The following is a 26852-nucleotide window of genomic DNA, read 5'->3' on the forward strand; positions in this document are numbered from 1 at the left end:
AAAAGCCAAAGAGCAAATTATTGTCTTGATGTTTGTATTCTTGGAGACTTGGAGTGTGGTGCAGGGGACCATATGCTGCTGTCTGCTGGTGCTGTGCCCAACCTGGAAGTAGTAAAAAGGCATCTGCCTGCTGAAGTGATCCACCATCCAGTTCACTCCAAATGGGAGCAACGTGCCTGTGATTAAAACAGTACAAATTAAAAGTGGGTCTGAACTGTCTCCTTCTGGATTAGAAAGAAAGATTTGTAAATAGGCTGATCAAAAGCATGTAGAGCTCAGAGAGACTCCTGATTAATTTTTTATCATACAGGCAAAGCCAGGGCTGTTTAATTTCCTGGGAGCTGTGCTAGCCATGTAGCAATGTGTGAATTATACATGGCTGCATGCTGCAAGCAGTGTCATGTGCTGAAGAGAGAGTGGGTTGTACTTAGTTCCTGTATATCCTTGCTTTCTCCAAGGTCCCCTTGTTTTCGGAGAGCCGATCACTGCCAGCTTGGGGACAGATGGGACACATTACTGGAGCAAAAACTGGGCCAAGGCTGCAGCTTTTGTGACCTCACCACCTTTGAGCCCTGACCCTACCACTCCAGACCACTTAAATTCACTCTTAGCATGGTAAGACTTCCTTTTTTTTTAACAGGATGATGGTGAGGCAAGTGCAAAAGCCAAATGGCATGAAGCATCTAGGGATCAGCCTGGTTTCCTTTAGACCAGTCTCATACATGAAACAGGAGAGAAAGGACATAGAAAACTAGAGATAGTTCTATCCTTATGCTTAGGCTGCAGTCAAGTGAGTAGTCATGGACACTCCAGTTGCTGGTTGGCTTGATAGAGAGGCAGTTGCTCTGGAATTATTCACGAATTAATTCTTTTTTGTTTTACTTTTCAAGTGATTCCTAGTTGTACAACTAGATTGTCAGGACTTCAAACTGGCCTTCTCCCTAGTTTTCAGTTTTCTTTAGCTGAGCTGTTGATATATGATGGGATGGCATCCTCACTGTCCAGCATAAGCAAAAGCCTGGTGGATACATCCCCATCTTTGAGACCAGACTCAATTTTAAGCCCCAGTCATATTTGACAAGCACAGCTCCAGAAATCAGGGCTGTTCCTGAATGCAGAGATACCTAGAACCAAGAAAAATTTCTTGGGGCAATTTTTATCAAAGCTGGTGCAGGGCTCTCAGCTGTGAGTTCTGAAAATTGGTTTGTCCTAAACTAACTTGTGTTAGTAGCAGAACTTGGTGGGTTTATCTTCTGAATATTGGAAAATTCTGATTTGGTAGTTTGCCTTCATCTGGGAAGGGACCAAAATCATACAAGTTTCCTCGTGTCCAGTTCTTGCAGGCTTATTTTAGCTTGCCTGGTGTCTTTATGGGCTCTGGGGTCCTCCAGCTGGAAGAAGGCAAAGATAAGTGGTACATGGTAGAGCAGGAGTGTCAGGAGAAAGAGGCCAGAGTGAATTACAAAGTAGACTGTGAGGGATTTGGGTGGAGACAGCTGGAGACTGAAGGCCATCTCTTGACAGGATAGGGATGTGAGCTGACTGCCTTCAGGTTGGCAGGGAGAGTTTAATCACTAGGTAGGTGAAAGGAATGTGGACAGCAAAGGAAGAAGTGTCTTTTTCATATAGAAAAGAAGATAGCAGCAGTGCCTTGCCAGAAACCCAGACTGTAAAACCCATCTCTGAAAGTATTTCCTGCTTGTAGCCAACTGTGGGTCTTTAGCTTAAGCAAAAACCATCTGCTCTGAAATGATACAGAAATTCACAGCTGAAGCCCCACCAGGACAGATTACTAGGGCTGGAGGGAGGAACTCAACTTACCATTCATATCCTCATTTACCTTCATGTGGTGGCACCCAGCTGACCCGGCCTCCCCCTTCTGGGGTTTCCAATGCCCTAGACAGAGCAGTGAAACCTGAACCTTGAAAGTGACCATCTTCAGAGCTGCCTGGGAGCTGGGTGGGCACACACATGTGACAGGGAGATGCCATCAGTCAGTGCCATGTCTCCCCTTGCACACGATGGGTCAGGCAGTGCAGCCCAGAGCCCACCCAGGCTTTAACTCAACTGCTCTAAAGATGCTGCAGCTGAGCTCTGAGTAATGTCTGGCTCTGGTAAGAATTCACAGCAGTTCTCTTCTGACAGTCTGATGGCAAAAAATGGTTTTTTCCATAACTGAGCTTTTTGTTCCAAAGAAAGACTCAGAAAAGTATCACTTTCATGGTCTGATTCATCACTATCAGCGCTGTAAAGGGTGAAGTTCAGTGTGTGAGGGTAAGGCTCTTAGCCAGAACATGTAAATGTGTATCAAAATGTTTGTCTCCTTACTCTGTTAAGAGTGGCTATATATGCTTTCTAGAAGAGAGTCCCAAAATAATAGTATGTGGGTCAAAGCAGATTAGCAAGAACATTTTTAGAATTGGAATCCAAATAATGACTTTTTAAAACTAACATCAGAAACACAAATGGAGGACTTACAGAAGTTTTCATTATTCTCCAAGCATGCAAAAATGGCTTTTTTTTTTCCTAGTGACTTAAAGTCCTAGATCTTAAATGACAGCAGCTTAGCCTGCTTTCAGTTTTAATACTTCAAATCCATACTGTGAAACTAAAAAGAACTGTATATTGTATTGGTCTGCTCTGCATTCTTGGGGAATTTTATGCAAATATGATGGTAAAGACAGTATTTCATGTTTCTATTGCACTGTTGATTTGGATACTAATATTTTAATTCATTTAAAATTCCCTACAACATCCTTCCTTTGCAAGCATGCAGCATACTGCTTGTGCTATTCTCCACAGAAAGCTGAATGATTTGATTTGTTGATTTTCCACTGAAAAGCTGAATGTGTAAAACCCCATCATGTCTCATGGGATTTGCAGATTGAATTTGCCTCATGAGATTAGGTCCTTGTGTCATCTGTGGGCCATGCACTTGAGTTAGCTTTGATCTTGCATGGTGTGCTGCTGCATTACTGCAGCTGGGATGTGCCACCTCTTGTGAACCAGAGATGTGAGATCTTGATGCTACCCAGAGGATGCAACTTGCCATGAAAACCTTGTTTAAGGGGAAGAATAAGATGACAAGGTATTGATCTGGCATTTATTTCATGGTGATTCCTTCCTGTCTCTCAGTTTTTTAGTTGATGTAATGCTTATCCCCCATTTGACAGTAGAGTGTGTCCAGACAGTAGGAGTGCTCTGGGTTAACCAGGGATGGGAAGATCTGAAGTGACACACTTCAGTTTTGGAAGTCTTCTATTGATTTGACTGGGGAGTGCAGTTCATATCAATGTCATTAAATGTCAGAGAAGAGGGAGTATGGAGTTAAGAAAGCAAACCCTTGTTATCTTTCAGGTGTAGGAATTTGTAGTGTGATGTTAGAAGCACAGCATGACCTCAGGGAAGTGGGCAGTGTCACAGGCCTGGCTGTGACAGTCAGGTTTTCATGGTTATATCAGTGTGTGGAAAGGAGAGATGCCACAGGAAGCTTTGCTGATTAGAAGAGCATCAAAAAGGAAGAAATGCCATTGCAACCTTCTGACTTTATTGTTGTGTTAAAATAAATGGATGTTTAACTGATGAAATTGGCTTAATCCTATGGAGTAACACCAGGCAGTCATTAACAATCAGGAGCAGCTAAAGCACAGCAGCCTTTTCTGTACTGAATTCATGGGTTTGGCTTCTGCTAAAATCTGAATGGATGGCTTGTGAGTGTGGTGAAGAACCAGAAAGGAGGCCAAGGACTCTTCTCTGTCAGCAGTCATTAGGGCTGGCAGCCTAGAAAATGGAATTAGAATTACTCATGTGTGATACTTTTTTCTTCTGTACTTGACTATTTGTTAGCTTGTTGGATCTAGATTTGTAGACCAGAATAATTCAGTTGTTTCAGAGCTGAAATTTACATTATCAGTTAAAGAAAAAGATGACAGGCTCTTGGGGACTTATGGAGTGATGGAAGGAAAATTACAGTGAGTTCTAATGTGCCTGCCTCCTGTAAGTTTAGTCAAGAGCTAAAAATATCACATTTCCTGTGGATATTGGAGAACCTTCTTTTTTGACTTTCTATTTTGGCAAGATTCTGCGTATTGATTATGTTCTTCCTCCTTATTTCCAGGAGCAGCTGTGATCCACTTCTGCTCTCTGCCAAAAAAAATTCTCTAGGCTGAAAAACCCAACCTCTTAAATAAAAGCATTATAAATGGTAGCTCTTACTGCATTTTTCTCCATGCCTTTTTCTGTGTAAGACTCTTAAGTTAGATAAATCCAGAGCATGTGTTTGACTTGCACTATGCCTTTTGTTGTTTAATTAGAAAACTACCTGATAAAAATATTTTTATTTTCTTGGTTCTGTTTTAGAAGGTCACATGAGAAGTATTCATGTAAGTTTTGCAAGAAAAATACATGTGTAGGAGAGAAATGCAGGGGAACACATTTGAAGCTCGTGACTTTGCACTGTGAAATTTGCCATCATTTTTTAATGTGGTTGTGAATTAATTTATCTTGAGAGTGGCAGACATTTCATACAAGCTTCTGATCATTTCCTTAATCTGGAGTAATCCTTTGTCCTGGTTAGTGGGCTTTTGCCTGATCTCTGTCAATAAGCAGCCTGGAGCTGGAGGGGGCTGTAATCCAGGAGTCCAGGGTGCTCCTGGGGGAAAGTGGAGATATCCAGTGCCATTGTTACTCTCAGTGATCTGTAGCCAGCACAGAAAGGCTGCTGGCATGATTTACAGCATGTGCCTCTGGTGGCTTGAAGGGTCCATTCACAGCCTGTCTGAGACAAGGTCACCTTGGTGATGCCTGGTCTAAACCTTCTGTGTGTTAACTCCACAGTGGGGACCTGCAGGTGACGGGAAGTGGACATTGCCCCTATAGCACTGCCCAGAAAGCCATTGGAAAGGACAACTTCACTATGATTCCTGAAGGGGTCAATGGAATTGAGGAAAGGATGACTGTTGTCTGGGACAAGGCTGTAGTAAGTAATAACTTACTTTTATAGACTAAAAGGAAATTGAGTGTTGGCTGAATAATGGAAGCCAAGAGACTCTTGGCCATTGCTTAAGTGACTTTCTGCTATATTTCTGAGAATTCCCTGAGAGAATGCTACTGTGAGGTGAATTGCTTATTTCAAAAACCTCTTCCAGTTTTTTAAACTCAGGGCTGTGTTTCACTTCTGACACTGCAGTAGTATTGGATTTCATTAGACCTGAGGCTTCCCAGACTCCATTGCTCTATTTTCCCTTAGTGTCAGAGCGGATGCTTCTGAGAAATGTGGTATCTGGAGCAATTGAATGGTTTTGAAGTGGACCTCATATAAACGTGATGAATGAATTGTTTGAATTTGGGAAGTGTCTCATCGTTTTTGAAAAATTACAAATGGATGGCAGCTGAGCCTGAGGCTAAATGATGAAATGCTTTGAAGGAGAGCGTTGCATGTAATTCATACTGGCACACTTTGCAGTGGAGTGCCAGTATAAGTCAGGAATTTTTTGATGGTTCCATGGATTTAATGTATAATGATATTCTCCCTCTACTGTCTGTCTCCACATGCACACCCTGCACACTCACACCCACTCACTGCATTGTGCTCAAATGCACATTGCAGACTGGGAAGTGGCAGTATTTACAGTGCTGTGATGAGCACTTCTCCCAGACTCTATTTCATAACCACTTTATTCAGGGACAGCTATTGAGATTCCAAGCGCAGAAGCAGCTTCAGATACCTGCCATGTAGGAGCAAAGTAGGGAAGCAAGCAAAGCACAGCCAGCTGCTGATACTTTCTTTTGTTACTCCCTCAGTGGGAAGGAACTGCAGGAAGGGCTGCAACATGGGATTGACAGGTGGTAACAGTCAGTCCTGCACCACTGAGTAGCTTGTACTTTACAAACCTTACATTTTACCAGGCAGGAAATAAGTGTTTATCTAATATTAAAAGGCTTGGTACTGTTTTTCTTCCTTAGAACATTGTTCTTGCTCATTGCCAGGGAAGACCCCAAAATACTGTACTGAGAAATCAAAATGCTGTTCTGTACAGTTGCAATTACCATCACTGACTGTATGTCAGGTTATATTGGTGATGACATTTCTCCAGGCAAAGACTTTATAATTGGTTGTATTACTTAGATGGATAGCTCTTATAATAATGGTAATAGAATGGACTTAATTTGCAAGTGTTCCCAAAAGTGTTGGAATCTTGATCTTTTGTTACATCTCATAATGCTCGTATGAGCTTCTCTGATTTAAAATTGCTTAAATATTTAAATAGAAATTAGTAGGACTAGCAACAAAACTCTTAGGCCTCAGTATGTAGAGAAAGGGATCCCAGATAGCTGAGCACCTTGGTGGTGTTCTGTGCACTAAGGTTTCACTGGCTGGCCTTTGCAATGCCTGGAGTAACGTGTTCATTCATTTGAAACTTCCAGTTAAAGAGCTGTACAAAAGTCCTGTGTGATACAATCACTGTTTCATGCAACATCAACACATCTATAAAGGGATGCCTTCCAATATCTCCCCAACCTTTCAGTACTCTGAATAGTAAATCCTTATTTCATAAGCATGTTTTGCTCAAATCATATTGTTTTTTAGGCCACAGGCAAGATGGATGAGAGCCAGTTTGTAGCTGTCACCAGCACCAATGCTGCCAAAATCTTTAATCTGTATCCAAGGAAAGGCCGGATTGCTGTAGGATCCGATGCTGATGTTGTGATTTGGGACCCTGATAAGGTGAAGACTATAACAGCCAAAAGCCATAAATCGGTAAGGAGGAAATGAAAGCCAGCAAGAAAAAAGAAATGTCACTGTTATTTTTCAGCTGTTGACCTACATCATGTGAACACCAATTGCACAGGATACAGAAGAGTGGGGTAACTCCTACTCCTGTTCTGAAATGGGTAAATGTTTCAGGACATGAGAGTACTGAAGTCCTATGTTGGAAGCATTGTGATCAGGAAGGATTTCTTTTCTCTCTGCATATACCCTTGCACTGTTTATTTTTTGCATGCTTGTGGCAGACCTATAAGCAGGTGTGAATCAGCAGCTCTGTAGCTGAGGTTAATAAGGCTGTGAGAATAAATTTAAAACCAGTTTGTTTTTTTTTTTTTTTCTTAACTAAAAAGCACCTGAAATTATAAATGGCACGATTAAATTAACAGTATTCCAAACTATGGCAGATGATTACATGTTTTGTTAATACAGCTCTAATCAACTTCATGGATGGAATTTTCTGTTTAATGCCAGTTTTGCTACATGTTTCTTTGCCCTCAGTGCAGAAAACCAGTGACTGACAGTTGCTTTCATTTTGACTCTGATAGGTTTTGTGTTGTGTATCCCAAAGTTGTTATCTTACTCTTTAGTGCTTTGGCCCTTTGTATTGGGGAATTCTTCCAAAAGTTTTACTGAAAAATCCAGTATTGGATTTTTATATTAAAAGACCAAAGCATTTATAAATCTTTAAAAAGTAAATTTGGGTAATTCAGTTTCTGTTTCTCTGTCTTGGGATCTCTCTGTATTTTCAAGAAAGTAATAACCACCTGCCCTATCATTCCCATTTAGATTCAGACCTTTCTGGGCTTTTTGAGACAGAAATATGTGTGCTGGCTTCTTTGAAAATTGCTGACACAGTAACAGCAGATGCACGGTGGGACCACATCCTCTGATTATCCAGCACCTGAGTCACAATTTTCCTTCTTATTAGGGCTATTGTTATTCTAAATGCTCTGGTTAGATACAGCAAATTTTCAAAAACAAGTGAAATCCTTGATGGAAAATGAAAAACTGGAAGGAAATGTCTTATATTAAAGGAAAGATCCTTTAAAATAATTTCATATCAAAAGGCATTGCTTTTCCTTCCTACAAAACAAGTTTATACACTTTTAATGGCAGTTGTCTAAAACTATGACTACAAATGTACATGTTCTAAGTTACTAATGGAAAGAGGTCTTGGCAGTGAATATGTTGGTTGATCCTCAGGCCATTGAGTACAACATCTTTGAAGGAATGGAGTGCCATGGTGCCCCACTGGTCGTCATAAGCCAAGGGAAGATTGTGTTTGAAGATGGAAATCTGCATGTCAATAAGGGAATGGGCCGCTTCATCCCTCGCAAACCTTTCCCTGAGTATCTCTACCAGCGCATCAAAATCAGGAATAAGGTAATGGCAGATCCTATTGAACCCTCCTGGAAGCACAGTAGCATCTGTTTTTAATATTGTGCTATTATGAGTCCATATCAGATGGACTGGATATGACTGGCTCAAAACTGGTTGCAATTGTGAACTCATCCAACTTAGTATTAACACTGTGAGCTTCAGCAGGTAGAACATGTAATTGCCAGCTGACAGAATTGCCTTGTGTCCAGCAATGCCTTATTCCACCTCTTTGAAGAGAGGTGGAATAGTGATACAATTTACTTTCAGTTAAAAATTCAGGAAAAGAGAAAGATTTGTGTGAGAGAGGGTTAGGCAGAGTAAAAGCAGAATTTTAAATTGCATACTGAACTGCTACACTGCAGAGAAGAAAAGCATGTCAGCCAGAGATTCTCATTATATTGGGCATTTCTGAACTATTGTTAGTGCATTTGCTGAGCTGTATATTAGCAGCATTAAGGGCTCAGAAAACTTTTCTCTTTTGTTTAATAAAAAAGCTTGGGAAATGACCAAGATTTCATCTTTGTGTCACCTCTGGTTTTGAATTATATCAGTGTTTATCTGTTGAAAACCAATTGGCTGGACATCAGTTTGGAGTTTGGAAATTGCTTCTTGTCACTGAGCAGGAAAGTCACTGTGAGCACAGGTAATGAGAAAAATTGACTAAACCTCATATTTTCTTCAGCCAAGCATATAGCATAGGCTGTGATACGGGCAGCTGAAATTAAGCCTACAAGCAGGTTGATAGCTTTGATCTTTCATTATTTATTATACAAATTCTATCAAGCTGCAGAAGAAGGGCTTGCGCTTCTTAGAAGAATAGGCATTGTAAAAAGCAAATGCACCTGCAAAAATTTTGCAAAAGACCAATAAGTGTTGCATTTTTTTTACATTATCCATGTAGATGATACAGGCCTTCTCTTCACACTCACTGCTTAAGGCTTCAGTGCCTGGGAGTGTGACATAAATTAATGACAAAACTATCAAAATAGTGAAAACAGCACTTTAGAAACAAGTATCAGAGATTAGTTTGTTGGAGCGGGAGTTTGAACAAAATTACCTGGGCTAAGTAACCTGTGTCTTGCAAGTAGGCCTGGATTTTGGGAGACCTTTGATCCATGGGCAAGATCTACAGACAAAGGGACTGATATATTTGCTCCTGCAGCTCCCTCTGCTGCCTGCCAAGAGGGACAGCAGATTCATGCCCAAATTTTTTTTCCCACTTTAAAATTTTATTCCCTGGAAATATTCAGAAAACCAATTGATGGTTTTATCAGCTGCTGTATGAACACATCCGTGCACAACAGAGGAATATATAAAAACTTGTCAAGCAAGGGACTGCAAAACTGAACTGGCACAGCTTGGCAGTATAAACTTATCCCTGGAGCGGGGATAGCAGTATAAATTCATGCCTTTGGGGGTCCCTGGAAGATGGATTCATTGCTGTGATTGGCAACTGCTCTCTTCTGGGCATTAGTTTTGGCTCAGCCTGCAAGACAGTGGCTCTTCTGAGCCTGATGTCCCTGTCCTCAAAAGCAAGGAAAATGCACTGATTGCTTAGAGAGCTGGATCAAACCCCTGTGAATAATGTCTTTCCATACAGTATTTTAATTTCACTTTTAACCTGTTGGGGGAAATTCTCTGAAACTATGATCTTGTAAGACACAGATTTCTGATCTCTTTGGTGAGCTTTGCATTCTGAATTCAATGGCTTCAGGCTCTTTCTGAAAAGTGCAACTGTTCTTATTAAAATATTCTTTCCTAGATTCCTATGATTTTAAGGCCAGTGAAGTTTTTTTTGATTGTCTTTTCTAATATTCCTTGTAAGAAGCATACAGGGAAAAAAATCTAGAGACCTCAAACTGAAATCAGAGCTCAACTGTCAGATACCTTAGTGATAAATATTGTAAGATAGATCCCCTGCCACAGTCCAGTGTATAATTGCTTTTCTAGTTATGATGGGAAACAGAAACTTTTGAAATTTAATTTAAAAATTACCACTCCTTTTCAATGAGTTCTAATAAAGAGAACGAGACCTACGAAGGGGAGGAGCAGAGGAAACACAGGTGGGAGAGAAGTTGCTGCAGTTGGTATAGTGGGTATCAGCTGTGCTACAGCCCAAGAGTGACTCGGCAGCTGAATGGAGAGAGAAGAGGTGATTGTGGCTGATCTTATGTAAAATAAACAGGTCACACCTGTTCTTTTGAATTCCACTTCTCCCCTTTGATTGTGAAGGAAGCTTGATAAGAAACTCTTTTTTCATTTATATATATATATAAATGGAGGAAGCAAGCTAAAATTTCCTTTATATATAAAGCAGACTGCACTTTGCTTTATATATAAAGTATAGATGCATTGTTAATTCAGTCAGTATAGAATGTAGCTCTGTGCTCACTGCTCTCTTCCTGCAGGATCGCTAGGCAGCATTATCTGAGCATTCAGTGTCTGCATTTTTACTCTTCTCTTGTTTTAGGTGGGAGGACTGCAAGGAGTCTCCAGAGGAATGTATGATGGACCTGTGTATGAAATCCCAGCTACGCCAAAATATGCAACTCCTGCACCCTCAACTAAATCCTCCCCTGCCAAAAACCAGCCCCCACCAATCAGAAACCTCCATCAATCCAATTTCAGCTTATCAGGTTAGTCAGCCTGACTAATGAGAAACCTTTTAAAGCTGTAAGTATGGATTACTGGTGATGAATTTCAATTATAATTCTTTAGTCAAATATAAAAGGACTGTATTTAGTCATATACATTCATATACTTATATATATATAAGTATATACATGTTTTTACTCATTCATTGCCTAGCGATATTTTACATATTGCCAAATACTCAAAATGTTTTAAATCTGAAATTTTCTCTGTGTCAATCTTTCACAATTATTTACCTGGCCCATTGCAATTAGCTGAATTCTCTGGTATGACTGAAGCCCCTTGGTGGTGTGCACAGCTGATGGGACTTGGGTCTGGTGCAACCTGTGAGTCTCAGACATCTCACAGGCTGCATCACCAGCATCAGCTAGACATGGAAACTTCAACTGTCCTTGTCAGTGGTCATAAACCATGTGCAGAAGCTGTTCATAAGCAGATTGGAGTATTTCTTATCCTCTGCTCTTGGTGCCCAAAACATTTTCCATGGTGCATAGGAAACAGACTGGAAAATCATCCTTTGGGGTTGCTGGAAATAATTGTCTGAAGACAATTAGAAGTGTGTCAAATCCTTATTCTTCAAAAGTCTACAGCCCCAGTGGTGAATAATACATTCATATGATGTTGTGAAAGTCATTGGATTTTCCCCTTGTGGGAGCTGATGATGGAGTTTTCCTACTTTACAGATTCTCTTTTCAGAAACTAAATGAAACTTGTGTAAGAATGTCCTAGGAGAGCAAATATTTAAAAAACCCTTCTAATGAGGTGAAGTATATTTTTGTCCATACACTTGGGGCCATGGTGAGCATATGCAGATATATATGAAGTTATACAAAACAAAAAAAGTGCTTAGGAAGTTCACATCTTAGTAATAACCAATAATTGGGATTTTCATAAGCATCTGAAGCTGTGGTTTCACAGTGCACTGCTGGATCTGGGTCCTACCAAGGCACCTAGTGGTACAAATTTGATCTGGATGATGCGAACATAAAATTAAGCAGAATTAGAGACTAAGGTAACATTTTAAATGATCCCACACATTTATTACATTGCCTTTAGGAAACTGAGTGTGATCAGGCAATATTTAGCCTGTCAGAAAGCTTGTTGTCCACTAAGGCTTAACATTTCAGCATTTAAAATGCAGTATGAAGTTTACATCAGCTTGGTGCTCATTTCCTCATGGATTTATGATTGCTAACATCAGATTTACTGAACTGTTGTCCCAGTTGGACTCGGTAGGGACATGTGTTCCAAGTCAGTGAGGCAGCTTTGAAAAGTCCCTTCAAGTCAGTGGAAAACAATTCTCCGTGTAAGGTGAGCATGAGTCTGATCCTAAGCATATAATCACCCACTTCTCATTGAAGAGAGAAATGTGCCTTGAAGGTCTCTTCAGCACTTCAGTCAGGCTCAAGAGAAACTAGCTGATGGTGGTGTGAGGGAAGCATAGCCAGGTAAAACCTCACTAGTGATGTTTTAATCCCTTTCATAGCTTTGTTTCCTCATTCTCTGTTGTTGCAGGAGCTCAGATTGATGACAACAACCCACGTCGTACTGGCCACCGCATCGTGGCACCTCCTGGTGGGCGCTCCAATATTACCAGTCTTGGCTGAGAAATGCTGATGGACAGAAACACAAGGATGAAGGATCATGGGAATAATGTCCGTTCCCTTCAGTGTTATCGAGCCCACAGTTTTATTTGGTACTAACGGAAATAAAAAATGAAATGTCTTTTTTTTTTTTTTTTTTTTTTTTTGTATAGAAAGAGGTGATAATAGTGTGGTGTGTTTGCTTGGAACTACTTGCCTCACAATTGTGCTTTCATGCCATAGTCACCTTAAAGCATGGTGCTTCCATTGCCCCTTTAGTGACTACAGGTTTTAGCTTTGTCTCGTAACTGAATGATGGTTCCTTTGCACCCTTTTGCTGTTTTAGAGTAGTTAATGCATGTTACTGAGTTATTTATGCAAGTTGCATTCTGTGAGTGAGTCCCTTTAGAACACATTGCCAACAACTGACTAGACACAATGCCAAGATTAATGTCTGTATTTGAGAAACACCACCAAAAACACTAATGAAGGAAGAAAATGGCCATCTGGAAAGTAAGCAGTAGAGTAGTATAGGCAGCTTCTGTTTAATCTTTTAATTTATTATAAACCCAAGAAGCACTTCTCTCAAGACACAGAAACTCACTGGGACACGTAATGACAAATGGTCTCTGTAGCACCTGTCTGTTCCCACTCGGTACATTCCAAGTCTGTGTCCTTCTTGTTTCCATTTTAGACAGAGCCATCAGTTTTACATACCAATGCCATTGCCACCCCTGCAGGGATTTCTCCACCTGGGCAGTAGTGCTCTCCTTCTGCATGAGATTTTTGGTACTTACAGATAATCCAAGTTGCTGTCAGATTTTTAAAGTTTTTTGTACAAATTTTTTCCTTTGTAATCACACGCATTTTTACTTACTCTACCGTATCAAGATCTACTAGTCGTGGTTCAATTTCTGAATTCAAAGCTTGTGAAATAAAGGAAATTAATTGATGGGTAAGCGTCTTGCTCTGTGCTGTGGCTCAATGACTGAAAATTTGGAATGGAGGAACTCAAGAGAAATTGTCTTTCAGGTTGACATCATGCAATAGAAGGAACCTCCTTAAATCACAAGTGTTGAGAGGTGTATAGGTGTGCAAATGCATACTATTATAGCATGATATAGTAGGTCTTATTAAACAGTGCTCACAGTAAAAATGTATTTGCTAAAAATTGTACTTACTATTGACTAAAATGTACTTACTAATGGTTGGATTCAATCTTAAGAGTTCTTTTCCAAGAGAAAGACTTAATGAGACTTAACAAGTCTGTGATTCTATGATTGCAGCTGCCTCAATTTTGCCAAAATGAGACACAAAGTAACTTTCTGCCAAAGACCTTAGATCTACATCTTACTTGCCTAAAAAGGGGTAATTCACCGCTGTCATCTTCATCTGTAGTACAGAACCAGCACCCAGTGCTGCACTTTGACCTAAGCTATATTTGACTTCATTGTGGTTTTCTCTACTGACTGAGCTGTGTCCAGGCATGGCAGGAAAAGAACATGCTGCAGGTAAGGTGAGAGAAGTGGACTTCAATTCTCTGAGAGTGAAGGAAGTATTTCTCCTTGTCTTTCTGACTCTCTCACAAATTATTTAAAGAAACCTTGTTTCCTGTCACTTTTTGCTTGTGTAATGGTGTTACAGATGCTGTGGGAGGTGTGGGCTGCAGTGAAGTGGGGTGCTGTGAGATTAGCAGGTCGACACACCCCTCCTCTTGTGCTACTTTGCCTTTATCCACACTACAAAGCTGCAGCAGGAACAGTCTCGCAGCAGTGGGGTGCTACTGGAGTGGTTTTACCAGCTGTGCTGCACCCATCCATTCCACCCCTGCATCAGTCACTTGGGTTGGCACAGCTCCTGTGGGGCATGCCAAGTGCACGTGAGCCATAGCAGTTTTGGGAAGTAGCCCACCTGAAACCTGTCATTCTGAAACTGGTACACTGTCACCTCCAGCTTGCCTGGGAAAGGAACTGCTACCCTGGAAAAATCCATTTTGGTCAGCTTGGTCTGAAACCTGGCAGCAGAGCTGGTCTGAAGAGCCAACTTTTCCTTTGGCTTTGAGCTGAACCAGTGCAGAAACACTGCAATTCAGTCTGCAGTGAACTGAATTGCTTGCTCCCAAAAAAAGGAAAATAAAGCTTTTCATGACCAATCCTTTCTGCTAAGAATTCAAATTTGCATTTCATATTGCTTGGAGCATGCCCTCATCCTCAGGCTTCCTTGCTCATTTGGTGGTTCAGATATTTTATATGATATGAATTGAAATAAATTGCTCATTTGGCAGTTCAGGTTTTTTAGAGGACGTAAAATAACACCAGCAGAGAAGCCTGAGGACAGTGTGCCCTGGAATAACCTACAGCCTAGCAGGTAAGGCAATCCTGAAATGCCAAGTCTCCACCTGCCTTGTCCTATTCCAACCCATTTGCTGTGAGTGTTGACAGCCAGCAGCAGTTGTGGTGATGTAACCCTGACAGTAGAAATACAGCTGCTTTGTGAAGCTATGTGGCAAATTTGACAGCGTGAAAATTTCCAAGCTGCTGGTTACAATTTCCCTGTTGTATTTCTTGCATGTTTTTGTGCAAGTAGCAATGGTTGCTCACCTCCAAATAAAAAATCCACTCAATGTATGAGGCTTGTCACAATTGAGGTAGCAGAAATGATCTTTGTGTAACTCATGTTGAGATTCCACTTTTCCTGCCCACTTAACAGCATCTTAAACCAAAAGCCCTTTGCCTACAAGCTGGTCAAAGATTTACTGGTAACATGCATTTATTTTTCACTGTGAAGTGTCTGTGAATAAACACGTGTGGGTGTTTTGAGAGGCATTTCATGGTTCAGTGCTCCTCTGTGAACAAGACTGTGCCTGTCAGGTCAATGTGGCTCTCTGTGATGTCTCCAAGAAGAAGTAGCCTAATCCCTGCAGCCTGGCTGCTCCTGCCATGGCACTGCTGAGGGGCAACCTGCAGGAAGCCGTGGATCCTGAGCTGCACCTCACCAGCTGAGGTGGAGTAGCCCTCACATGGATGGTTCCTTTGATTCCACCAGAGAGATGGCATGTGCCATTCCCCATGGATGGAAAACAAGGCAAGGGGTGCTTCTCTTACCACCTGGAGTCTATTTCATAGCAATGTCCCTGCCCCTACATCACTCACCTGTCCTTAAGAAAATAAAACATGGATTAGGTGGTGCTCCTGAGTGCATGCTGAAAAATAGGAAACTGCACTTGTGTTTGCTCCCTTGCAGAACACCAGGCTGGGAGATGTTGTGAACTTGGTGAGGAGGTGTTGTTATCTCAACCACAGCTGGAAGCAGTGCAGACCTTTCAGGCTTTCTGAATGGTCAAACTTATAAGATCTGCAGCAGGCTATGACCTTTCAATACCTGATGTAGCTCTAATGATGTAAAGCTGCTCTTCCCTATTGCTGTTTGCAATGGTCAGCTTAAAATGAGTCCCTGTGACCAGCCTGGGAACAATCTTTGTTAATCAAGTGATGTGGAAGGGAAGGCTGGATCCACAGATTGATTTCTGAGGGTATTTTGGACCAGTTAATCTTGTGCTACAGTTTGTCTGCTACCAGAGCAATGCAGTGTTTATAGCAAAGCCTGCTAATTATGATGCTAAGACTGTACCAAAACTGACAGCTGTCCCAGCCTTTAAGTGCTTCTCTTGGCAATATACTGGTCTTTGTCCTCAAGAACTAAGATCTCAGACTAGACCAGGTCAGATGACCATCTGCTCTGAGTTCCAGTAGCCAAAACCACAAGCTTGAAGGAGGTCAGAAGAGCAAGCATACAATGCTAATCCTCCTCTGAGTGTCTGCTTCATTTCCAGTGCTCTGTAATTTCTTGAGAAGCAGCAGCAGCATCATTGTACCTGTAGCTCTCAGTGAATTTGTCTGCCATGAATTTGTCAAGGTGTGTTTAAACCCATTTGAAATCCTGCCATTAATGTCTTTCTGGAGCCAGGAAATGCACAGCTTAATGCACAATGGCAAAGTGTTGACCTAGTCCTCTTGGCACCAGCTAATTCTTGCCATTTAGATCTAGCATGGTTCTCAAAGACCTCACATGGCAACAGCCTGACAGACCCAAGGGAGTGGCAAGCAGAATTCACTGGTTTGCCACGATTCCATCTTCTTGATATGAACGTTTGTCAAAGGAAAACTTTTTAGGGTAAAAAGTCTCTACAGAGATACTCATCTATCAGTGTATTTAAATATATAATGTAACTAATAACAATGTAGGTGTTACATTTAAAAAAAATTTAAATATTATAAGTATCACAAATCTGCACAATAGAGACAGTGCATAATTAGAACATCAGTCTGGAGTAACAGTGATTTAATTCAAGTTTTTTCTTAATCCTGTTTAATTGTCAAGACGCTCTAGGCACAAAAAAAAAAGTGTGTTTTTATTTCAGGCTCAATAGAACACTGGATTTTGCATTTTTTATGTTTTGGGTCAGGAAGTGTCCATGAATTCAGTGCTTGCATCTGAGTTTTCACCTCCCTTAAAAAATCAGGGATGTCTGAATGCACCTGTTCCATATTACCTTCCCTCTGACTACGAAGCTACCAATCCTTGTTCATCTACTATTGGCAAAAAAAAATAATCTCAGCTAAACAAACTGACTTTAGGATAGTTTTTCATCATGGTTATGATGAACTTTCCATAAACTTTCCAGATAAATTTCAGTGGTGGCAGTCAGGGCTGTTGGGAGAGGGGTACATGGGAGATGGAATAATGTTACCCTCCATGTTTAAAAATAGGAGGAAAAAGGCATGACATTTCCACTAAATTTCTGCAGTGTTTTTGATATGTACCTGTAAAGCATGTCAAACCTCCATGTTATCCCTTCCAGAATAAAGAGAGGGTTTTCCATAGATTTACACTATAAACTGAGTGTTTTGAGCTGTGACTGGTGCCTAGGTATCCCATTTTCCCCAAGTCTACGATTCTCTAACATAACATAAAAGTTCAACAATATTAACGGCAAAGCATCTGCTCTGAGTTTTGTTTGGCATTTTCTGCACTTGTTTCTTGGTCCAGTTAAACCCTTCTTGTTCAATATCTGCCTCACTGGCAGACAGTCGTGGAAAGTGTCACACTATTCCCACCTGCACATGACATTGGGCTTGGTGTATCCACAGGGAAACTCAAGGGGACTGAAGTCACTAACAGGGACAGGACCAGCGAGTGTTTTAACAGGAGACTGCCAATGTGACTGTGGGAGAAAAGAAAGGTCTGCAGAAACTCCATCCCAGGAAAGTCAGGCAGGTGGAAAATTGAGAGGTGCCTGCACCTGGACCTGGGGGACTGGCAGGGATGGCGCCGAGCACAGGGACCCTCTCTGGGGACTGGCAGGGATGGCAACGAGCACAAGGACACCCCTGGGACTGGCAGGGATGGCATCGAGCACAGGGACACCCCTGGGGACTGGCAGGGATGGCACCGAGCACAGGGACCCCCTGGCTCCCTCCCAGAGCTCCGTGCCCGCCTGCTCCACCTGCGAGGGGCTGTGGCCACCGCGGGCTGCCCGGGAGAGGGCACTGCTGCCCTGCTTTTGGGACAATCCCCGTTCCTAATTCAGAGGAAAAAGCCATTTCCAGCCGGGCTGGCCAAGGCACAGCCCAGGGTAGACCCCACCTGGGTAATCAGAAACCCTCTCGGGTGATTCTGCTGCACCCTGAGTGTGGCAGGAGCTATTGCTGTCCCGAGGGGCTTGGAGCATCATCTGCTCTAATGGTAACAGCTCCCTGTGCCCTGTGTACAGAGAGCCCTGCAGAGTGAAACATGTGCAATCCTACATGAATACATTGATTCTGTTACCAAAAAAAAAAACCCAACAAACCACAAAAAACCCTCTCCCCCTCCAAAAAACCCCACCCAAAAAATACCAAACGAAAAAGAACAAGCAGCAACTAAAATGTTAAAATGCCCAGACTGGAAAGGCAGAGAGATACCATAGAACTGAAGTGCTGAAATACCAGAATCAAATGCTTGAAAGGGTACAATTTAGAATTTTTTTTTACAGCTGAGATGAAAATTAACCATTTAACACACGTGTGTAACTGGCCTGGTGAACTCGTTTGTACAGCAGCACTTTTGTCTGAGGCAAACTCTGTAACTGATGTAGAACTTTCCATCTTCCACCAAAGGACAACCTTTTCATTAGCAAAATATATGTTTATTTTTGAAAAGGCAGAATACTCCCACTTCATGAAAGCTGTAGGATTGCTTAAATGGGGCAATTTATTACACAACACAGGTGCTCTGTACAGCCAGTAAGAAGTAACTGCTTTGCATAACAAGAATTTCCCATAGGAAATGTAATGAGCATAACAAAGTACACTGGAAACAAAAGGGTGCACTTAAGGAAGAAGACTAGAAACTGAAGCATAAAAAGTGAAAGAGTAAATCAGTTTTCTCTCGTTTTCTTTAAAAGTAACAATTTGAATTCTTAGACAAAGGCAGAGAAGTAGATATATAAACATCTTTGTACAAATTTTAAAAAGCATACATAGGACTGGAAGCACAAAAATATAACAAAAGAGAGACCAAATGTCATCTTTTGATCTCTCAGTACCGTCTGAAGCCTGTTTACATATTCTCTACATTTTTATCTCCTTTCCTTAGATCAAAGTAGCATTCACAAGAAAGAACGCTACTGTGTACCACATCTCAGGCTCAAAAGTAAACAGTACATCACTCTTGTGATGAAACCTTACTGAGACACACTGACCTGGGCCCAGTGTGCACCTGCTCTCCTACAGGTGCACAATCCTCAGGTTTATTCCAAATCTAAAACTGTCTCCCCAGCACATTACCCAAGCAGTCTCAGAGAACTTGTATTAAAGATTTCCTTGTTCCCCCTTACCAAAACCAAGAGGGAATGTTTTATTAACAGCTAGAGGAAGCTGGGATTGATTCTTGGTCTGCAGCTAAAAAAGATTTATGAGTTATTATTGATTTTCTTCGTTGTTCCTCAGCAAAGCAGCTCAGTAAGTACCTATAGCTGCTGAGATTCCCCAGAAGGATGCCTTGGTACACTGTGTTCAGACAGCTCAGACAAAAGCTTTTACTACCTGCTGCCTTTCTTTTTTAACATCTTTGAGTTTTTCCTTGGTTCAGTCTCCCCTTCGTGTGAACTCTGCGGCATCTCTCTGAAAGAATAAGTAAGAAAAAGAAAACAAAATTGCAGACAGTTTTTTAAACACTCTACTTCTCTCCTAAACTAAATTAATTTTGGTAAAAGAAAGGCTCTTGCTACATAACTTCTGCAGTCACTGGTTTCACTGCCTCTGCTGGGGCTGCCAACACAAAGTTGCAAACCCATAAACGTTCCTTTGTTGGGTCCCTGCTCCCTGCACACGCATCCCTGGTCGGCTGTGGGAAAGCAGTGTGTGAAAAGGGCTGATGCCATCAGGGAAAGGAGCCATCTCCTGAAGTCAGTCCCAGGCTGAGGTCACTCAGGGGATAAATACTTTTCCCCAAAGGCCTCTGGCTCCTGAGAACCAACTGTTTGCTTTGCCTGTCAGCAGGATTTTCTCTGCTCAATATATCAAGCCGCAGCAACCAGCTGGCTGGTTTGATCTGCCCGTGCTAATCAGCTGGCATCTTTCAGGTTTGTAGCCACTTCTCCTCCAGTTAGCAGCCCAGCACAAGCCAACTGAAACATCTATCAAGAAAATCATTGTTAGAGCTGCTACCCTCATCAGCCAAAGACTGGAGCTTGCCTTTGTTCCTGAAATAAAGGTGGAAGTTGAAAGCCTAAATACCACAGACCATATTTTGGTTGCTACATTTCAGCCTAGTTCCATTGAATTCACTTGTCTCTGCTGATTTATGCTGTCTGTGACTAAGGTTTAAATAAAACTAAATAAAGGAAATTTGGAAACAGTATTTCTCATTTCTCTACCTTTGATCAAAGCTATTTATAAAATACATAGCAGTACAGACAAGAAAATACAGATGAATTTCCTAAGTTCAAAAAAGATCATAAGGTAAAAAAGCTTAAGTACATGTGGAAAGTAAATATTAAGGAAGCTCAGCTAGTGCAGGCATTATGTTTTAAGTCTGATTGACATGCCACATTAAAAAGTAAGTTTTGCAGTTTTTGTATTAAAAAAGGATTCTTTTATAAATAGCTTTTCACATACCATTATATTTAGTCTGTAACGTACCTGCATAAGCCAGAAGTTATTCCATGGGGTTCTTGAATATTTTCATGAGAATCATCTTTTTCTGCTGGTTTGGGTGACTGGAAGGTCTGTCTTTTGGAATTTGCTTTTTCACCTGAATTGCCAAATGCAGAGGATTAGAAAAGAAAGAATCACAAATAGTAGAGCTTGTTTGGTTTTGATTAACTGAAGCAAAAAGTTACACTCTAACTTGTCATCCATACCTATTATTATACCAAGGAAATCACTTCACTTTACATTAACCCAGCATACAGCTTTTTGACCACTGGTTAGTTCTCACACAGCAGACTCTGAACTGCCACATTTGCTGAACACTGAAGTGAGTTTCCATGTGGTGCAACAGCTGAAAGCCCTAGCACATATTTTCTTAGCAAGCAACTGAAAATGGCCTTTTATTACCACCAAGCAGAAGAAAAGCCAGCTCATATTTTTGAGTGATTTGAATCAGAACATGATGTTAAAAATTCACTGCTTTGAGGGCCCTGACTGTGCAGTCACTGTGCCTACCATGGCAAACAATTCTGCACATCTGAGAAACAACAGCTGGGGAGAAAGACTTCAAAAGTGTGCAGGAAGTGACCTGCTTTTCCCTTTCAGGCACCCATCCTGCCTTTCAGCATCCTTCAAATGCAACACCATATGTTTCATTCTGATAATGACAGAAAGATTGCACGGCTAAAGGATGACACTCGTACACTGCATCTGAAATGTGGACTAGGAAACACAACCCCTATTCTAAAAATGTGTCCCTAAGTACCTCTTGAAGAATGAATTAATATAATTTGTCAAAACTACAGTAAATTCATAAAAATAGATCAAGCTTCCTGATCCAGTGAGATTGTACTTTTAAGTACATGTGTGGGAGGCAATTCTTCCATTCTGCCAGGAGAAGGAAAACTGGGTGGTTCAACTCTGCTGTTCTCCCATGGATTTAGCAACTGAGGTGAACAGAGTTGTTTCTAAAGGACATGAGAAAGACACAAAAAATGTTTTGGTTTCAGCAGGGCAAGGCCTTACCTGAGTGGACACAATGTAAGCTATAGGCTAAAGGATGCTCTGGAGTGAGGAAAGGTGACACTTGTTTGTGGCTGTGCTGCTGAGAACTGGGTGACCTTCAAAGGTTTCATTACTTTTCTACATCCCAGTTAGGGAAATGGCACTGATGAAAAATCTCTCCTGAAACTCCAACGTGTTATACTGCAAAATCTGCACTGGTTTGTGGAATTAAGTGGGTTTTTTTCTGAACAATTCAGGATAGTACCAACCTGCTGGTTTGCTCCTTTTGGAAGGCTTCTTCTTCACAGTCAGTGGAACTCGGGTCAGCACAGCCAACTCACTCACAAAGTCCTGCTCTGCCTCCTGCATGCAAGGACAGAGCAGCAATCACTCAACACAACACAGCTCAGTTCTGTGTTATGTTATTACATGTGGCACAACAAAACAGGCACATCACTGCAGAAACACAGGAAACAATATGGGAAACAATCAGAGAAGTGTTCCTACAAGACAGAGATGAATCTCAGCACTGATTTCAACTAGAGTCACAAAGAGACCCCTACAACCTGTGCCATGTTTCCCCACTCAGTGCTTGGATCCATGAACCATTTTACCCTTAGCTGATTCTCCAGCTCAGCTCCCAGGTGGTGCAGCCCCAGCAGCTTCTGTTTCAGACACTCCAGACGAATTTGCTGCCGCAGTTCAAACTGAGTCAAAATCCTGTTCTGCTGGAGAACCATCCTGGTCAGAGAAATGCAAATGTATAGATGTTGTTCAGTGCAAGGGAGGAATACAATCCTGTCAAAGTCTGTTTAGAAGGTTTTGTAGAGAGAAAGGCTCATTACCAGTATTGGCCCAGCCAACTTCTGCTGGGACAGAAAATTCTGTGGTAGATTTTTAGATTTACTAATTTTAATAACCTGCCTTGGCTGTCCATAGAACACAAGCTTCTTTTGGAGGTAGGAATTACAGGAATTTGCAGTGGCCATGCCTGGATTTTGGGAACTGGAATTCAGCTCTAAAGCTGAAGCCTGCTCTCAAAACCACTGTATGTTTCTAGGATCAGTTTTACTGCCTGCTTGCCAAAGGGCCAAGGCAAACAATGTTCAAAGATCTGTTCAAAGATCAGGTGTGAGAATAAGGGACTAAGGATTAGGCATTTCATCCAGGCCTCTTCAGTACTGAGCCATCATCAGAACCAGACTGAGCCAGCAACATGGTAATTCAAAACTTGGGAATTCAAAGCATTAACTGCTGTATTCTTCACTTGTTTTACTTTCCTGGTTCAAGATTATTACTATTACAGTACAACCTGAATGGCTGCAACTTTGCTGCATCTGTATTTCTCCTGTTTTCTTGCCTGATCTACCTTAAAGCAATGCTGCCAATCACCCATCAAATTCCTCAGGGAAGGAGGTGACACAAATAGTTTCTGACATTTACACTTAATGAAGTTGCTACTGTAATGCTCACTGCTTACAGAGGTTACCTTTCAACATTTGCTTTTTGAACTCACACTCCTAACCTTGCACCAAGGGCAAAAAGAAATAAAACAATAAAACAATGTCGAGTTTATAGGAGTTGGATAAATTAACGTAAACTTTGTCTTTAATTTACAAAGGACTAGACCATAAAAGAAATCATGATGGCAATAGGAAAATGGGATTATTATGGTATCAGCTTAGATGCTGCATAGTTACATTCTTCAATCCCACACTTCTGCTTGCGTGAAGGCAAATTTCACTGTATTTTCTTTAAAGTAGTAGAACATATTATGGGAGAAAAAACAAATACGAAAACAGCTGGAAAGTGAATTTGTATGTCACAATAAATGGTAAATTTGATAATTAATAACTAACAGATCTTTTATGAAACCTTTTATTACACAAATCCATTTCTTTACTAACTCAAGCAGGGATAAAAAAGTGGGCAATGATACCTTTCAACTTAGAAGAAACACAATGTCTAAAGAAAGATTTAACCTCTTTACAATGCCAAAATTGAAGCTGTTGTGTTTTGCTGGATAATAAACCAAGAGTAAAGACATAAAATGATTACAAAAATGTATCATGTACATGACAAGCCATAGAGCTTTTTATGACAACTTATGCCTTTTTAATTGCAGTGCTTTTTGTCTGGACTTAATTTTCATTTAATCAGTAATTAATTAAATATGATTTTTATTTAACTAACATTTGAGGGATTCCACTCTAAATTTAGTGCAAGTAATCTTGATTTTCCAAGGCATTCACTGAAGCCTTGTTTCCACTTTGAGTATTTTTTGGGCTTCAAGCATTTTCTCCTCATTATGGTGTATGTTTTCTCCACAGCAAACTAACAAACACTTTTGATGTTCAAAGTATAAAGGATGGAATGTAAAGAATTACATTCAGCACTGGTTCCCATCCCACATTTATGTTAAATTTCTTTTAAATTTGGCATATGCTTCGGCATTGTATTTCATTCTCTCTTTTCAAACTGCCTAAGTATAGTTCTTCAATCTGTAACTAATGACCATCAAAAAGTTTATTTAATAAGAAAGTAATTCTCTGAGATCAAAGAGCAGACATCATTTGGCAATAGGTATTTCTTTTCCATCAAAGAGAAGTATAAAATGCAAACTCAAGACATTTATTCAGCTAGACATTCATGTAGATCTGCAACCACTCACAAAGTTTAAATAGACAGCAGTGCTGCTGCCTGGTCTAACCTTTGGTGGACCGTGGATGACACATGTAAGAGGCCTTTGGTGTGTTTTTCTTTCAATGCCAGTTCATTCTCTTTATTCTTCAGTCTGATCCTTTCATTTCCGTCTGCTGAAATAATGTTTTTGAAAAATTTTATGCTCAAAATTAAAAACTTGGAGTTGTGACAATAAATTAATCCTGTTTCTAGGTAGTCTTTCCAAAGTTACAGCTCCTGGGATATCAAGTACTTCTTACACACTCTGCCACTGTGATCTGCTGCAAAGAGAATACTTTGTGCATCATTTAGCTGAGATAGGAATGTCACTGAATTCCTGTTTACAGACTTCTCCCACTAGGCTAACTGATTAACATGGAATCTAAAGCAGAAATTTTCTAAACAGACCTTGATGCCTTAAGCAAGAACTGTATTACCTAAACAAAAAATGCATTATAAAGAAAACCCTCCACTCAGATGACTTATTCCTGGGTATGCCCAGCTTCACAAGATGTCCCTCAACTGACAGGAAACTATTCTGGTTTTGCAAATGCTCACACTCTGTGACTGAGTGCTTATTTGCTGCCCAGGCTCCTGACTCTGCCCCTGAAGTCCTGCCTGGCAGCAAGGCTTGGGCACATCTGACAGACAAGACCTTGCACCGTTCTATTGGAATTAAACAGGAGGGAGATGGATGGGTTTGTAACAGATCAGGGTACAAAACCTTCATCTGGGGAGCATCCAACCTTTTCTGAACACTCAGAGGGGCTGACAGGCACCTTTCCTTCCACCTGAACCATCAGGAAGCAGTTACTGAATGTACTCTGGGCTGGGCTGGGCTGGCTGTGAGAGGGGAGGTACTCTCGTGACTGTGCCTGGCAGGCTAAATTCAGATTTACTAGGCCAAGGGATGCCAGAAGAAGCCAAATCCTCTAACCTTACACTAAGCACACTTACTGGGAAACAAAATCGTCTTAAAGTTGTCAGTACCATACGAACCTTGTAAGGATTTCAGATGTTGAAGCTTTTTTCCTTCATACTCTTCTGTGACTTTTCCTAATTGCTGGTAGTAGTTTTGCACCAGTCTACTGATATTATTGCTGGTCCCATATACACTTTCAACAGCAGATTCCACCAGTCTCTCCTGTATCACACAGTACAAGTCATAATTGATTTCCAAGCCCAAAAGTGTTTTGATCTGTTTAAAGAAACCCCAGACCTAATTTGGTATGTGCACACAAAATTGTGAATTTAAAATGTGGCTTTAAAAATGAGGCAGACTGAGATACTGAAAACCATGCAACATTTCAACATGAAAAATTGCAGCAAAACCTTTCTAATCAGCCTCATCTCCATCTGGGAAGAGGTCATTCCCCTATCCATTCAATCTCTACAGCCCATTTTAACAATCAAGCCAACTGCCAGCAAAGCAAGCTAATCTATGTGTAGCTCTGCTGTGACTTTCCATTACACAGAAAACCTAAATATTTACTTTGGAGAAAAATTATTAATCTATGATGCAAGTTTTAATTTTAATTTTATTTAATTATTTATCTTTTAATTAATATTAAGCTGCTAGAATGCAAACTATTAATTAGTCAAAAACCCTTTATCAATAGATAATAATCTCATTTTTTTCCTTCTTTTTGTTATTCTCTGCCATCAAGGGTTGTGACAATTTTTTTCCTGTACCTTTTACCTTTTTAAGTGTTTGACTTAAAACCTGTTTTGGCTGCTGCAGCAAATACTGTACTGCTACATAAATGCTAGCTTGCAAATACTTAGCAAATTATGCTCAGTTTCAACACAGGTCCTAAGGGTTTTCTGCTGATACTTCCAGGCATAGGTTAATGCATACATTAAATTGCTTTCTATGTGTGCAAGGTAGCCCTTGTTTTGTTTGGAAAACTGCTACTGACCATTTCCATACCTTGAAGTCCTGTTCATGATCTGAAATCTTTTTTTCAGCTTCCCCTCGGGCATACTGCAGCAGAGTCTGCCCAATCACCTGCTCCATGTGCTGCTGAAGAAACTGAAGAGCTTCTTGGATTTCTGTGACTAGCTGCTGGTGAAATTCTAAATTGATTTCTTGTGTTTCTTCCTCAAGCTTCTCCTCCTCTTCACGAATGTGGGACTCCTGGTAATCAGACAATAAGACAGCACTGCTATTTAAATATGTTAACAATTGTAGTCAGCTTCACTTTGAAATAAAGTCCTGCACCCATTCAGAATGTTACAGTTTTAGTAATTATAATAATATAATTTAGAGAGGAAGTTTTTACAGTCATTTAACACATTTGTCATTGCAAAAGAACCATAGCCTCTGTCATGATATGTACAGCTGTGGTATTTGCTGGGTCCCCAGTCTGACTCCATGTTCTCAGAAGGCTAATTTATTATTTTATAGTATTATATTATATAAAGGAAGCTATACTAAAATTAAACTAAAGAATAGAGAAAGGATCTTACAGAAGGCTTAACAAGATATTAATTAAAAACTTGTGACTGACTCCTCAGAGTCTGACACAGCTGGACCATGATTGGTCATTAAGTAAAAACAATTCACATGTTGGATAAACAATCTCCAAA

At 40.7% G+C, this 26852-nt stretch overlaps 2 protein-coding genes across 3 annotated transcripts in view; one reads left to right on the forward strand and one right to left on the reverse strand.

Moving 5' to 3' along the window:
* CRMP1 (collapsin response mediator protein 1) overlaps positions 1-13337 on the forward strand; it is a 50489-nt gene extending 37152 nt beyond the window's left edge. For both annotated transcript variants that reach the window (XM_030947002.1, XM_030947003.1), the window contains exons 9-14: positions 459-615; positions 4837-4978; positions 6590-6760; positions 7973-8152; positions 10620-10785; positions 12317-13337. In XM_030947002.1, the coding sequence (XP_030802862.1) occupies positions 459-615; positions 4837-4978; positions 6590-6760; positions 7973-8152; positions 10620-10785; positions 12317-12408 (908 nt within the window). In that variant the 3' untranslated portion in view covers positions 12409-13337. The remainder of the gene's footprint in view (positions 1-458; positions 616-4836; positions 4979-6589; positions 6761-7972; positions 8153-10619; positions 10786-12316) is intronic.
* Positions 13338-18566: 5229 nt separating this feature from the next.
* The window catches only part of EVC (EvC ciliary complex subunit 1), a 50350-nt gene continuing 42064 nt past the window's right edge, over positions 18567-26852 (reverse strand). Inside the window, exons 15-21 of the mRNA XM_030947119.1 lie at positions 26194-26400; positions 25263-25461; positions 24292-24397; positions 22196-22322; positions 21851-21944; positions 20568-20679; positions 18567-19547 (exon numbers count right to left, since the gene is read on the reverse strand). Coding sequence (XP_030802979.1) covers positions 19466-19547; positions 20568-20679; positions 21851-21944; positions 22196-22322; positions 24292-24397; positions 25263-25461; positions 26194-26400 — 927 coding nt within the window. The 3' untranslated portion in view covers positions 18567-19465. The remainder of the gene's footprint in view (positions 19548-20567; positions 20680-21850; positions 21945-22195; positions 22323-24291; positions 24398-25262; positions 25462-26193; positions 26401-26852) is intronic.

Source organism: Camarhynchus parvulus, chromosome 4 (assembly GCF_901933205.1).
Source record: "Camarhynchus parvulus chromosome 4, STF_HiC, whole genome shotgun sequence".
NCBI classification, from domain to species: domain Eukaryota; kingdom Metazoa; phylum Chordata; class Aves; order Passeriformes; family Thraupidae; genus Camarhynchus; species Camarhynchus parvulus.